This window comes from Phaethon aethereus (genome assembly GCF_964289735.1).
Source record: "Phaethon aethereus genome assembly, chromosome: 3".
Taxonomy (NCBI): Eukaryota; Metazoa; Chordata; class Aves; order Phaethontiformes; family Phaethontidae; genus Phaethon; species Phaethon aethereus.
This window is the reverse complement of record NC_138576.1, coordinates 53,873,379-53,888,839: the sequence shown is the minus strand read 5'-3', so window position 1 is coordinate 53,888,839 and position 15,461 is coordinate 53,873,379. Positions and strand designations below refer to the sequence as shown.

The following is a 15,461-nucleotide window of genomic DNA, read 5'->3' as shown; positions in this document are numbered from 1 at the left end:
AAAAAACAATGACTTGTGATGTTTTAAAACAACCAATAGCAGCAAGGACCTAAGTGTGTGTGGGAATGTACACACACATGCTATGGGGCACATATAGATCCTTCAGGCAATACGAAGAATGGAAGCTAGGCTAGTTACCTGACAGAAGAAGGAGGACTAATCAGTTTTGGCACTGTCCTACACTACAAAGGACAGCTTTGCCATATTTTAGACCTAAAGTAATTATACAAATCACTCAAGACAGTGTCAAACCAAGTTGGTATAACTTGCCATGTTGTCTTGAACTTCACAAGAAACTACAAGGAAGGAGAAGCTTAGCAGTGAGTCTGGAATAACATTAAAGATTTGTGTCCGGCCTCCATGCCATCACAGTTAAAAAGTCCCCCAACTTTGCTGTTCAACAGGAATGGAAATGTAGTGTATATGCTGTCAGTTATTGGTGGTCTGTATTGATTTTATTCACTCCAGAGATTTTAATTTTTGAAAACAATGTCCTTGCAAGGCAGCTTCTTCTCCAACTTTGACTTCTACTCCAAAAACCAGTATGGAATGTTTCTCAGAAACAGCACTTCCATAAATGAGATGTATATTCCTTTGGATGAGAGGAAAATCTCAATCTTCCTCTGCCTGCAGTTTGATTTCAGTCAAGTATATCTGCTCTAATTTTAATACTGTGTTTTTATGTGCCAGAGCTCAGTTCTCTATCAGTCTGAAAACTCACTCATCTCATGGAATGATTTTCTACGTCTCGGACCAAAAAGAGACCAACTTCATGGCCCTTTTCATTGCTCATGGCCGACTAATTTTTATGTTTAATGCTGGTCATCAGAAGATAAGGATCAAGAGCCAAGAGAAATACAATGATGGCTTCTGGCACAATGTAAGTAAAAGAAAGCAATCATTATGATGGCACATGCTATCAAGGCTGCAGTAAAGACACTGCTGATGTGACAGCTCAGGGAGTTTTCATTCATGTGTTCATAACCACACCTATATGTTGAGAAACTTCTGCCAATATTTTTAAATCTTCGATGCAGCATTTTATCAAGTCATTAACCAGGGACAGGAAAGTGAATCAGCTATAAAAATCCAGCAATTCCCAACACTAACAGAAGTGACAGAAACAGGCAGAACAGTGAGGCAATTAAGAGTTAAGTTAGCTAGGAAAGAAAGGACTAGGATAACTCTGTTCAGCAAATTTCTCTGAAGTTCCTAAGCAAGGAGTATAGCTGTCTTAGGGTCCTTCTGTGGTCTATGAAAATAGAAAGATGATTTTAGAGGTCAAGGTGAATTTCCCTCTGTAGGTACCTCTCACTCCTCACTGACTACAGAGGAAGTCTACCGTTACTAAGCTCCAAACTCGAGCACTTAAGTGTTAAAATCAGGCTGGATGAATCCAGACCATAAAACTGGTGAAGACCATGAAAATGCTAACAGTGATAGCACTGTAGCAATGAATCACGTATGTGAATATAAGATGGGCAGATCTTAGTAGACCTTGTGACACCTTGATTACCTCTGCCTTGTGCACCAAAATGTAAGACAGCATTTTTACTATCTAGCCTTTACATGAATGTGAAAAAAAGAGGGTTGTCCATCAAGGAATGTTGGCAGTTAATAAAACAGGCTTGTAGAGTATCACTCACAAGCTTTTCTTCTCAAACTTCTTATCTTATTCCACTGCACAGGAGCATTCCCTCAACAGATGAACGTAATCTTCAAATTTCTTTTTCCTCCCTTTCTAGGTGATATTTATTAGAGGCAAAAATACTGGTCGCTTGATAATTGATGGTCTCCGAGTACTGGAAGAGCCTTTCGGCGGTAATGCTAATACCTGGCAAGTCACTGAACCACTCTATATTGGGGGTGTAGCTCCAGGAAAAGCTGTAAAAAATATCCAGGTAAAGCAGACACCCATTACATGATCCCACACCTCTATGTACAGCTAATGAAAAAGCTGACTGTAGGGGTGAGTTCAGGCAAAAGCATATTATGATCTGAATACTCAGCATATTGAGGGGCACGCAGCTCAGTTCAAGTGAATAGCAAAGCTCCCACAGGGCTGTGCTGGCGGTAGCTGGGCTAGACTTCCACAGACTTGCAGCAGCAACTGGAAATCCAGTAGTCTCTGAGGAACAGAGAAATCCTAGTGACATCCAAGCTTAGATGAGATGGGTAAAGTCAGGTGAGATCAGTTCCACCCGAAGGTCTGAGATACAGATGAGTTTCAGAGAGATTTTAGTGTTGTCTTAGTGTCTGTATTTTAAGACAGCACCTGGAAGTCAGGATTCTGCTCTACATCTTGGACACTGAAGTATATGGAAAGGAGTGCTAAACTAAAAGTGAATATAACCAAGTCTCCTTCAAGGTAATCTTCAGTGTTATGGGCCTAAAAAGACAGATACACTACTCAGAAAAAGTAGACCTCTGTCTTGCCTTGAGGGTGTGAGGTATGTATAACACTGCCCTGCTCTAGTTGCGCTTTGTTTCTCACGGTTTAGTAAGGATTGTTTGAGAAACAACACAAGCTGGAGTTACCTTCAAGTCATCAGAGAGACCCGAGAGGCTATGAAAAGCATCTGTCCTGCTTCTCTTCTCTGTAAACTGCTTTTTAACTCAAAACTGATGCACCAGACAATCACAGCCTTACAGCTCATAAACACGTACAAATAAGAACAGAAGAGTTTATTTCCTTCCACAAGCAGTTTATCTACTAATCACGCTTTTTTCTCTCCCTCAGATTAACTCTGTCTACAGTTTTAGTGGTTGTCTCAGCAATTTACAGCTCAATGGAAGATCACTTACTTCAGCTTCGCAGACATTTAGTGTAACGCCTTGCTTTGAAGGCCCATCAGAAGTAGGAACATACTTTTCATCAGAAGGAGGATATGTCGTCCTTGGTAATACACTACTAAAACAATGTATCCCATAATAAGACTGTAGTATTCACTGTGCTTCAGAATGGCATTACTTCACTAAAGGGTGTGGTAATTCTGAGGCTGTGACTTAGAAGGATTATTAGATACAGACTGTTATTGTGGTAAGCAGCTGATGTTGACAGGTCACAATGTCACCATGAAACTTCACAAGTTGTTACATAAATACATCTGTATGTATTTCAAATAATTAAAATAATCTGACAAGGGAACAGATTATAATACGGTAAAAATTATCACAGATTTATAGAAGTCAATGTGGCTAAGACCAAGTATACCAGCAAATGGTCATCCCTTAGTTTTTTAATTAATAAATCAACATGTAACTCAAAAATCCTAAGGAAAGGCTTTCTGCATGTCTTGATAATAAACAGCATGACGGAACACATCTTTTCCATCATTTAGGCCCGCTGTGTTCCAGGAAGTGTTTTATGAGAGGTTTTTGGTCACATAGGCTCTGACCTGAACAGGAAAGGAAACTGCACAACCCTATTCATTGGCAACACCACGAAGAATTAGACAGTGTTTCTAATTTGCTCCCTGGCCTGCCAACAGATTGAAAAAGGGGGTTTCTTCTTCTGAATCATCAAAGCTCAAGTAAAGTCCCACTCACTGTAGAAAGACTGCTGAATGTCTAGCAAATTGCACAATAAGAAACTGCCAAAAAATACAGATCATTTACTTTCTGCTGTCCATTTCATTGCTAAGAAATATTTTTAAACAAAACACATTTTTTAAAAATAATAAGAAAAAATAAAGAAACCTTTATTAATACCTCAAACAAACATAATCGAAACAGAAGTTGAAATGGGTCATTGACAGCACACCGTGCCATCTCTTCAAGTATGTGTACTGGCATGTGTTCCAATAGTTTTAAAGACAGAACAAGTAAGTTCCAGCCTGGGGCTTTGAACTTCCTTTTTGACTGTGAGTAGATGTACAATTTCATCACTAACTCAGTACAAAAATAATGTTACTCTTTTTCCCTCACAGATGAATCCTTCAGTTTAGGCCTGAAATTTGAAGTTGTTTTTGAAATACGTCCCCGAAGCAGCTCAGGAATTCTGCTGCACGGTCACAGTGTGAATGGAGAGTACCTGAATATGCACATGAGAAATGGACAGGTATAATGAAGGTCACATTTCCTCCAGTGCTTTCCTCCAGGTTCCCTCCCTTCCTACTTGGGCTCTGCCATAGGCAGCTTTTGTCTTACAAATTTGCCATTCATTGATTCTTATTTCTCTCTTAAATATATTAACTGCTTAAATCAGGCAACCTAGATATTTCTCTTAAAATACAAAAAACAACACCTAAGACAAAATCACATCACTTTACTGATGCCAACTATAAATATTTAATGAGCAGTTGAAAAGAAGCGAGAGCACTGACTCTTTGGTGTTGCTCTTTCATCCACACATTAAAAATGTATAAGAGTTACAAGTAAGGTAACTGTTGATGAATTTTTATTTCTTGTTTGTTAAAAGAGAAGTCTGAGTTGCGCTCAGTCTCTTCTTTCTTTAACATATATGTGTGTGATGGAGAGAATGAGGGAAAGTTCTGATTGTCTGTTGATCTGGTTTCTAGAGCCTCTGGATTTTTTTAAGGCTGTCAGTTGAATGAGAGGTTTGAGATGAACTTACCAGACAGTTGTTGCTGTTGCTATTTTTTTATTATGTTCACCACTAAAATCTAGATCCCATCATGCTACACGTTGCACACATACAGTAATAAGTTGCAGTGTAAGTGGAAAAACAAACAAAGGTTTAGAGCAGGGGAATAATTTTTTTTCTTTTTTGCAGAAAAGAAACTTAGGGCATGGTCAAGAGACTAAGCAGTGTGAATACTCTTTAACCACTGCAATGCACTACCCAGTATCTAACTGTCAACAAAAGTGGAAGAGTATTTAAGTGAGGCTAGCTGTACCTTGCTTAGAAATGCAACATTTGAGGAAACATGCTGTCACCTCTCTTACCAGAACGGGAACCTACAGTAGAGGACAGTTTAACATGGTGATTCACCCTATCCTAAAGCTACTGTCTAATATAAATGCCTAAATGATCTGTCATTCAGAGAATCTATTTTTCTGTATTGACTATAAAGAGGACATCAGGTGCTTCAGTTAGGCACCTAAATTTTGACAGCTGATCAGGTAAGATAAAGCCCATTCTCACAGCTGTAGCTAGTCCCTGGTGAATTAACAAAGAACAACTTAAAGCACCTTGCATCACTAGGTATCATGCCACACTTAAAGGTTGCATCTATATGTATACAAGTGGTCCAGCCTAGTACTTGTTAAGTAAAGGGCTGATGGAAGGTTTGCATGTCCAGAAACTTGTCTGGTTTTCCAACAGTTGGGCTAACAAAAGATTTTGCTTCACTTACTGCTTCAAACCTCACTTCCTGTATATGCAACTCATAAACAAAATTCACCCTGGAAAAGCAGCTCTTCTCTGCTTGTCACTGCAACAGGTATGCCAGTTACCTTCTTAGTAAGCATTTGTGTTTTTTACCGTTAACTATCTGCTCTTTTTGAATGCATTAGCAAAGACCTATTTGCTGGACAAATAAGAACAATCAGCCCCTTTAATTCATTTTTTTAAATGTACGCATCTCTGTCAGTACAGCTTGCCTGTGTGATTTGTTAAGGAGCCACTTTCGTGATTTTGCATTTGCTTTAATTGCTTCTATATATTTTGTGCAAGGGTGGATGAAAGAGAACATGAGGACAACTTCATTTTTGTTTGCTGGTGTCCTTGTGGAAAAAAAGTTTAAAAATTTCTTAGTTAAAACTATATTGAAACAGAGATCCTCTAAAATTAACAGAAGTTGTTTCCTTGCAACATTTTCGGTCAACAAGGTGCCAGCATTAGCAAGGACAACTTAGACATTTGAAAAGCCTGAGTGACACAGCATTTGGAGTTCTCTGGCAATCACCGCTGGGAATCTGGTGCCCTGCAATAGGGACACTATGCTGCACGTACCATTTCCAGAAAGATATTAATCCACGTAACTAAAGCAGAGATTAAATTCAGAATTAGGTTCACTTCTAGCTCTGCCAGAGATTTGCTGGTAAATTGTACAAGTAACTTAAAAGTCATTCCTAAGTTCCCTATCTATTCTTTTCTCACATGTTGTCTGTTTATACTTGGTTTTTTTCATGACTGTTTTCCTTACTAAGTGGCTAGCAAGATGCCAAAACATCATCTGATGCCTCTAAACACTGATTTACCACACAGGAAATTATAGAGTAGCAGTACTAGAAAATTTGAGTGAAATTAGCTGTTATTTTTTAATCTTTTCTTGAACTCTTCCTTGAGTTCAGATCAGAAATATTGCAGAACTACTGAATCTGAAGAAAAAAAAAAAAATCTGTGCATTAGAAAGGTGATTTATTTTAAAGAATTTCATGAAAGTGTTTTTCTTTCACTTATATACTAGACATGTTTTGAGCAGGAATTACAGCATTATTATAACAGAAGGAAACAAGAAAACAGGAGGGAGTTTACAGTGAGGACTACATTATTTTCCTCCAGGTTACTGTGAAACTGAATAATGGAATCAGGGATTTTTCAACTTCAGTGACACTGAAACAGAGTCTCTGCGATGGCAGGTGGCACCGAATTGCAGGTCAGTAAAACATGATCATCCCCTAAGTAGGGTGACAGAGCCCAGTTCTCCTGTCCCAAACGGTCTCCCCCTCCACAGGCTAGTACACTGGGAATGCAGTCATATTCTCAGTTCTTCCCTTTCACCTGTCAAGACAGAAATTTGTGTGAGACAGTTGTATTCCTCTCTCAGATATAGAAACCGTAGAGCTTCCTGAGAGGGCAAGCCCAAGTCCCTACAAAGAACAAGCAAAGGTGGAAGCTCCTTGTTCAAAGAACACAAGACAGCCTAGCTGAAATGCTGGCAACCTTTCCCAAGTCACATACCAGATGCTATTATTATTTTCCCAATTAGAGGTTAAATAAGTTGGTAGAATGTAGTAAGCACAAGTATATGCTGCCCTTAAAGGGAAAATAACAGGACAGATCTGGAGAGCCCCTGCCTTACAAAGAGATATCTCTACAGTCAGGATTTTGCCCTGGACCAGCCAGCCTTTCTTTTTTCCCAGGTTTGAAAGTCAAAGAGTACTTCTAAACACCAGGTACTTTGAACTCCCCTGCCTTCCTGCCTAGATGCTGACTTAGGATGCCTCTCAGTGTCACATCCAAAAGAGATCTGAGTGTGCACCCTTTCCCCATGCCTTCTCGTTTCCCTTTGAAGGAAACCCAGGCACACAAGCAAGGAGGAAACCTCACTGCATTCTAAGACATCCCCTACTGGGAATGATTTGGCAAACAGTTTTACTAAGACACATGCTATTGTATGCTCATACCCTGCAGCCTAGACACAGCTGCCAGGAATCAAGAGCCCCACTCAGAAGCACCTGTCCTCCCTCACTCTATCTGCCATTGGCCCTGCTCTATGCCAAAATCCGCCCACATACTGTCACTGGTACTGATGGCTCACGCCCAGTCTTGCAAACACTAAATCAAACTACTCGAACCAAACAGATACTCCTGTCTGTCACAGAAATATCATGTGCTACTTCTTACAGTCTTCTTGATCGCTGTTCTTTCTCCTTTCAGTTATTAGAGATGCTAATGTGGTGCAGCTGGATGTAGACTCTGAAGTCAACCATGTGGTAGGGCCACTAAATCCAAAGGCAATTGACCACAGGGAGCCAGTGTTTATTGGAGGTGTACCAGGTAAGTTTTTGGCAGCTTTTTTTGGTATGTTGTTCTCAAATTTCAACAGAGATTCCAGAGAAAGCACATAGACTTAGTTTTCATTTCAAGAAGAAAACACATCTCATGTGAACAACCTGGTAAAATTCAAAGGCTCAAGAGCTGATCAGAAATGTTCTGCCTCAAGTTCTCAAAGGAAAAAAAAGTGCTGCTTCATTGAAATGAAAACATTCACAGTTGCTGGAGGGTCAGGTATGGACTCAGTAGAGAAGTCAGCTAGCTTGGAAAAAAAATAGCTTTTTTCCACTTTACTTTCCAGTACGGACTTAACGTTCTTTTAAGAACTTATTTATTTATTTATTTATGAGATTGGAAACTCCCTGTCACTGTAACTGGAGTCCCAAGGTTTTGCTGCTGGTAGGCTTCTTTCCTCTTCTTCGAGCAATGGTGTCTTGGAACACAAGACAAAACAAGAAGATTCTTTTTCTGTCTAGTGAATTCTATTGCATAGATGTCTTGTAATGTGAATTTGTGACTCTCAGACCATCTGTGTAGTGTGGGCCAAGATTACTACATTTACTTCCCTTATTCAACAGACAGAGATACTCTGTTGGGGTTCATATACAAACTGTAATCAACACTACATGATTTGATTTTTAAGTCATCTCCTGTACATTTCTCATTGAAAACATGCAGCATTATTTCTCTGTGCCTTGCATGTCAATCATGCACAGCTCTAACTACAAAATTTATTATATTGCTTATCTTGGATTAGTGGCTTGAGTGTGTGATGTTCTCATCCATCCCACACTTCCAGGAGGAAAAATGAGCCTAAAGGGAATAATAAAATCTATGTGCAGATGCCTGTTCACTCTTTAAATACAAACTGGAATTTTATTAGGACAGAACTCTACCCAGAGAGGTAATATGAAGTGGTAATTGCAAATGCTGTTCTGCTTCATAGTAGAGCCTTCTATTTCTACATTAATTATAGAATACTAAAGCAATGCCATATATTGGCTCTATAATGCTATTATCACCATGGCACAGAAAAATCTTACAATGAACTTCACAACAACAAAGATATAATGCTAACTAATACCATGTAAATACAGTAAACCAAACGCAAACTAACAAATCAGACACAGAGGACAATATATGTAATGTTAAAAGAAATTACAAACATGCACCCTGGGATTCCTCTACTCTGTTAAAGGAAAACACAGTTGTCAAAAAATGCAAGATTGGGCCTCCATTGACTATGTAGTATCATGAGTTTTACATAAATGTAGGTAAATCCCCATACCTACTCTAATGGCCTCCAGGACACTGGCACTAGGCCAGACATTTTAAAAGACCTGCCACCAAGATTCACCAGAGCTGTAGTTAGTAGAAAATTGAAAAGATTCTGCCACCAAACTGATTATTTTGGTTATCATGAGCCCTGATTTTGATTTTTCTAAAATCTGCTTCTTCCAGAGTCTCTGCTAACATCCAGCCTGACTACACGCAACTCCTTCATTGGCTGCATTCGTAACTTCATGATTGATGAAAAAACAGTGAGTTTTAGTAAAGCAGCTTTGGTTAGTGGTGCTGTAAGCATAAACACATGTCCAGCAGCCTGATAGTGCACTGCATCAATCCTGTAAAGTTCCTTAGACCACAGAAAGAAATATAGAACAAAAGAAACCATGTTCATCAAGAGAAGAAGAATGAAAATATCCATCTAGTATCCATCTACAGAAAGCAGCACGTTTAAGGGTCACTTCTAATGTTTATGTGCAAACAAAAATCACTGAAGAATAAAGGGCTGTTGCTTCTGCACTTCTCTTACTATACCACAAGAGTGAGCTTTACCATTTCTTATAGTGTATGTGTGGCCAGTCTGTTACATGAAAATGTGAGATTATACAAGAAATGAAAATTATATTAAATATGTTACTTTCGAGAGAGATCCTCTACATCATTTCATTCTATACCTTAGGTATCATTTCATTCCATACCTTAGGTCACCCTTTGTTTCGCAGGAAATTATCTGCTAATGCATGTTAAAGAATAAAGCTAGATAATAGACTTACATCACAAATAACTGTGTTCAAAGATTTTTTTTTTATTTTCCATTCAACTCATTTATATATTCCTCCATTAAAATGGGGGGCAGAGAGCATACCAATTATGTAAGCTTACAAACAATGAAAAGCTAAAATTTTTATTCCACTTCTAGACTTCAAGGCTATGTTCTAGCACAACATGAAGTTAGGATGTATATCTTTTAAGACAGACACTTCATATAACTGATCACTTACCTAAACTAGGTAATTTTAGAGCAATACCTGCCTTATGTAGGAAAGGTGAAGAGAGAAAATTCAAAATTTCAAGTTTTTTCTCTATATTTTTAAACGCATTTAAATACGAACACAGCACTAAATCCACAATCTGATTGTGATCTCATTTGCACTAATGTAACACAAGTAAACACAAAGCGCAGAAAGCAGAATCATAGTCACAGTTTCAGGCAAATCGCTTATCACATAAAATCATCACTTCTTTGTGAGACTGCTGCAGGACTTCAGTTTACAGCAGTAATCCTCAAACCAGGAACATGTTTGTGTGGAATGTATCCCAGAAGATACGCTGCTGCAGGGGAACTGCGAGTGGAATAGGAAGATGTAAACAGAAGGCAAAGGGCTGCAAATCTGAGCTATGTCAAAACCATGGAAGGTAATACTTGGCTTTAGCTCACAGTAGGCTTGAACATCAAATAGACACAAGTCACTTGCAAAACTTAGCCTCTTCAGGGATAACCTGCAAGGCATCAAAGCCATTTAGGTTTCTTTTCTTTAAGGAATAAGCTACTGTTGACAGAAAGTTTTATGATTGTTGGGCAAATTATTGTTAGAACCAACTCAAAATATGACCAGCTGCAAAGCAGGAAAGGACAATACCCTGCAGACTAAAAATTAATAGGAGCCCAACTGGAAAACACACCAGTGACAACTGGAATGCAAAGATCTTGAATCTATGGACAGCTGGAGGAACCACCAGAATAAGATACATGTGTCAGCACCAATCAGTAGCTTCCTTACTACTCTCAGTAGGAAAAAGGTTTTGACAGATTGAAGTGGTCTTGGCTCACTCTGGGTAAAGAACTGCAAGCTGTGTAGTGTACAGGCTGGCACAGGGAGTCTCTGGCAGCTGGGACCACACCACTGCCTCTCCATTTGTTTCTAGAGTCCAGTGTTGGCTGGTGAGTAGACAAGAGATGGTGTGGCTCCAGCAGCCACTGCCTCTCTTTCCACCAGTCTTGTCAGCTCTCCTCGTGCTTTTAGCCTCATGCCTGTTCTAACTGCCTTCTCCTGGACACATGTCCCATTCTGTTCCCTGCAACTCCCAGGCAATATGCTCCCAGGACTGATTCCCTTTCCAACCACATAGGAGGGCCCCCTACTTCTGGGAGTGGTATATAGCCCCCTCTTTTCATCACTCCATAGCCCACTGTTCATACCTCAGAAGGAAGCAGTAAGAGTACCCCTCTGCAGTCTCTCCGAATCAGGCACAACACAGGTCCCCAAATCCATTTGCCTTCAAATGCCATCTTTGTCTCAGATACCAAAATTGGTATGCCCACTCGACTCTTTCCTGCTCCAGCTACTACCCAGACTCTGAACAGAAAACATTTAGGGCTTTTGGTCTGGGAATTTTTTTATTATTAGGGTTAAGGGGGAATGTTCTCAGATCAGTAAGCTGGGTTCTCAGTGGGTATCAGAGGCCATGATGGTGTCAGGGCTGTACAGCTGGGCGCAGGGGTAAAAAAGGAAGTCTCTCTCAGTGGCAGCGAGTTGTTAAGATTGGGTTGATCAATCTCATGATGCCACAACCTGAGCTAAGCTTCCCCAGGCTCTGGTCTCCAGGACCCTGCTGCTGGAAAGAAAAAACCAGCAGATTCCCTGCCTAGATGACAGGTTCATTACAAGGATTACTGAAATTCTTTTCAAGGTTGTCTGCAGCTGTTAAGCTGAGATAGCCAGGAATAGCATATGCTTGTGCCCCGTAAGAGCATCACAGTTTAGTGAATTCTGGTATTAAGTGGAGTGTTGTATGTGAACTAGTACACACATACTCAGAACATTTTTCCATCTTACACCTACTTCAAACTAAAGTATATTTTCTTATATCCACATACAAGCTCTGTGAATAAACAGTATTTTTCTTAGATGTATCTGCTGCAATGAGATTGGGTTTTGTTCAGTGGATTTACATTTAAGAATGACTTTTCTAATTAATCAGCCCTTTGCATATTTTACATACGGAAAACTAAAAATACAGTAAAATAGCATGTGAATAAAAAACACATTAAAATTAATAAACTGCTACCGTTCAATTTACTTCTCTCTACTATATCACCAGCTAATCAAACACAGCAGTATTTGTAGAGGGTATCTTCCTCAGTTTCACTTTCTAGGCCTCGGAGATGCAGGTTTTACCTCTGCAGAGCAAGGTTTCCAAAGAAAAATACTACAAACCAGAGGGTACTTGCAGACTTGGGAGAGAACAGAGAATAATGCAAATTTCCCTGCCCCCAGCATCCACACGGACCTTGGAATTATCATTCCATTATGCACCAAAGAAAGTCTGTATGTGATACATTACATTACACACACCTCCACATTCATTCCAAAGCTCCTGGTGTTTAAGAGAATGCAACTGCCTAAGCAGAAAGCTTCCCAGAACTCAATTTGTCTTCTGTATCTATCTTAAAACTTATAGATCCAAAGTATAAAACTTTTCATCTACAAAGATTTGGGAAAAAACTCCAAGTTCTGAGGTACATTGTCAGATTGTCCATTTGCATTTTCAATGTGAGTATAACTATCTCAATTCTGCAGAAGGCCTATAAAAAAACAAGCACTGACCCTAAGGAGATTATACCCTTTCTCTGCCACCTTCAAGGTTTTAGTAAGTGTTATAGCCATTACCTAAATCAGGGCTGCAACTAGTCTGTTATTATATCATGGAATCTTCTGAAATTTGGCATTTGCATGGCTGTATAAGAAAGAATCCAATTTCAAGTTGAAATACTCAACAAACTGCTTCAAAATAAAGTATTTAATCAGGATCTCTGACTCCTGTATCTCTTATTTCTGAAGATCTGTAGAGATCCTCCATAGTTAAAGGTTCTTATCAACGTCTCCTTCTCCTCAAGGATCAAGAGTATGGACAATAGCCTGAAAAGGAAAATGAAAGATGAAGGGTTACAGGTCTGACAGTAATTCCTCATTCCAGCCATCCTAAGTTTAAAAAAAAAAAAAAAAAGAGAACTCTCATATGTTGACTAAGCCCTGATATAAATCAAAGAATAACATCAGTTCAAATTCCAGTGTATTCTCCCTACAGCAGCATGTGGCCTAAATAGTTAAATGACTGTCATTAAAAAGATGCTGAAAGCATAGCACATATTTAAGTTGTGATGTACATATGGGTCCTGTTGTAGTTGGGATTTAAGGGTTATTCACAGACTCACAGTGGTCCATGTCAGCTCATTGCCTCTCAATAACATAGCAAGTTATTCCTACAATTCAGTTATTCAATTCATGTTCCAAAGCTGTGGAACACTATTACTATATAGCATCAGAAACAAAAAGTTACTGAGAAAATAAGGCTAAGAAACACATATTAGCATAAGACTGTTAATTAAATGATTAACGTAGGCAAAAAGTCTCAGAGGGGACCTGACTAGATTCATGCTAGATTCACACCATTCTACTACGGTAGATGAAGTACAGCTTCATCCACAATGAAACAAAAAGTCAGCATGTGATTATTTCTTCCACATAATTGAGCTGCCCGTTTCATTAATCCTCTGAGCACATGCATCAAGCCAAACTGGTTATTACGCATCCATTTCCTGCCCTTGGACCGCCTTTGGAAGCTAAAAAATATTCCCATGTGAATATGAATCTCAACTGCATCTCAGATTCACAGTGTTTCCATGCTCAGTGAGAATAATCACTTTACATTTGCCATCACAGACCTCTTAACAGCATATTGGAAGCCAAAGCACATGGTTTCTTGCGGCAATCTCATGTTCAATGGAGCAAATTCCATTACGTTGAACCTTCACAGGACATAGAACACAAAAACTACAGCTAACTGAAAGAACAAGTAGAGAAGTACAGCTAACTACACAAGAAAACACGCCAGATATATAAATTAAGCTTTAGAATGCTTACAAGCAATAGTGTACTGCTTTTAGCCCAAGTAAGGCCAAAAAGAAGGGAAGACTTTAAGGCCATGATGGTATGCAAGAAACAGTTTTACATCTAGCAGCTAGAACAGACCCACAGCCTATAGGTTCAGACCAGTTCAGGTAACCTCAGAGAACAAACTGAGCTATAGGTTACGCCTAGTCTGTCCAGAGAGAGAGATGAGAAAGTCTAGCTGCTTTCCTGTTTAATATTCATGTAGTTTTACACTGGTGATTCATTTATAAAAGTGTTTGAAGCAGTATTACTCTATTCATGCTAAACTTTCTACCGGCCTGTAACACTGAAGCCATTGGTCCTTTGCAACTTCAGACATGAAGCTTGAGTAAGCTTGGGCCACTCAGTACTTTTTCTTAAGAACAATACAGATTTCCAGTAGATTGAGTGTTCTCCTTCAATTAAGTTTTTAAAAATTAATCTTGATATGTATTCCTTATCTATAATGCATTACTATTACTGTATTTGCTGCAATATATAGTTAATCTTTCCAGGAAAGTTTTTTAAAATAGTAATTTAGTGTAACTTTATTTTCCTGGGGACTTATAATTGATCTCTACAGGATCCTAGGTCATGTCCAGGAGTCAGCACCATGGTTTCTCCAGAGCAAATAGAGAATTAAGATACACTGAACTTCAGATTTCTATTAAGAATTTCACTTAGCAAATTTAGTTTGCACACTAGCACTAGAAATAATATATTTGGAAAAAAGCATATTTTGTTTGATAGTTTTAGCCATAAAACCTAATGAACTGGTTTGCATGGAAGCACTTTCGTTTTCCCACAGGAAGCAGAAATGCCATCTGTGTCACAAGAGAGCTTTCTGCAAGCAACTGCTTTGTGTTTCACACGTTCTTTACATCATTTTGCAGCATAGATATGCTGTGGACCAGTCTTATCATGCTGAGACAATAGCATCTCTCCATTTCTCGTCTTTCATTTTTAGTCCCAAAGTTGCTATGTTCAACACATAGGCAAAACCACCTGATTGCACTGTGGACAATTATTTGCACAAGAAATATGAAACTGAGCTTAAATTAAAACATAATTTGCAAGCTTCACAGGATAGTATGTCATTACAGTATTTCCACGACCATTTTTTCATTTAATTTTTCATCTTTATTTTCATATCACTTGGCACATTTCACACCATCATTCTGAATAATGTATTTGGGGAATATAAAACATACCTTATCACACATTTGGCCATAAAAGGTAATGAACTGTATTGTAGGGAAATATTTTCTCCCACAGAAAAAGGTCATTTTAGGTCCTTGCCATGTCTCCTCTCTTTAGGCTTTAGCAGAGACCCTGTAGCCCCTGACAGGCTCACCCTCAAGACTACAGCACGTTTCTGAGTACCTCACCATGTCCACTGTTCCCGTACTGCACAGGCGAGCAGACACCTCACTACTCCCTCAGCTGCTCTCAGGGCACGCTTAACCTTACACCAAACTTTGAATCTTCTAGCAGCAGTCGTGCACATCAGCATCAACACCCAAAGGCCTCTCCCTCGGACTGGCGGCCGTTGAGAC

The 15,461-nt window shown here is 39.1% G+C and overlaps 1 protein-coding gene across 1 annotated transcript in view; it reads left to right on the top strand.

Annotated features, from left to right (window-relative positions):
• LAMA4 (laminin subunit alpha 4) overlaps nucleotides 1-9,291 on the top strand; it is a gene marked incomplete at its 3' end in the record, with an annotated part of 104,179 nt that extends 94,888 nt beyond the window's left edge. The window contains exons 32-38 of the mRNA XM_081997259.1: nucleotides 691-880; nucleotides 1,746-1,901; nucleotides 2,741-2,900; nucleotides 3,930-4,060; nucleotides 6,470-6,563; nucleotides 7,568-7,687; nucleotides 9,146-9,291. Of these exons, the coding sequence (XP_081853385.1) occupies nucleotides 691-880; nucleotides 1,746-1,901; nucleotides 2,741-2,900; nucleotides 3,930-4,060; nucleotides 6,470-6,563; nucleotides 7,568-7,687; nucleotides 9,146-9,291 (997 nt within the window). The remainder of the gene's footprint in view (nucleotides 1-690; nucleotides 881-1,745; nucleotides 1,902-2,740; nucleotides 2,901-3,929; nucleotides 4,061-6,469; nucleotides 6,564-7,567; nucleotides 7,688-9,145) is intronic.
• Nucleotides 9,292-15,461: the final 6,170 nt, after the last annotated feature.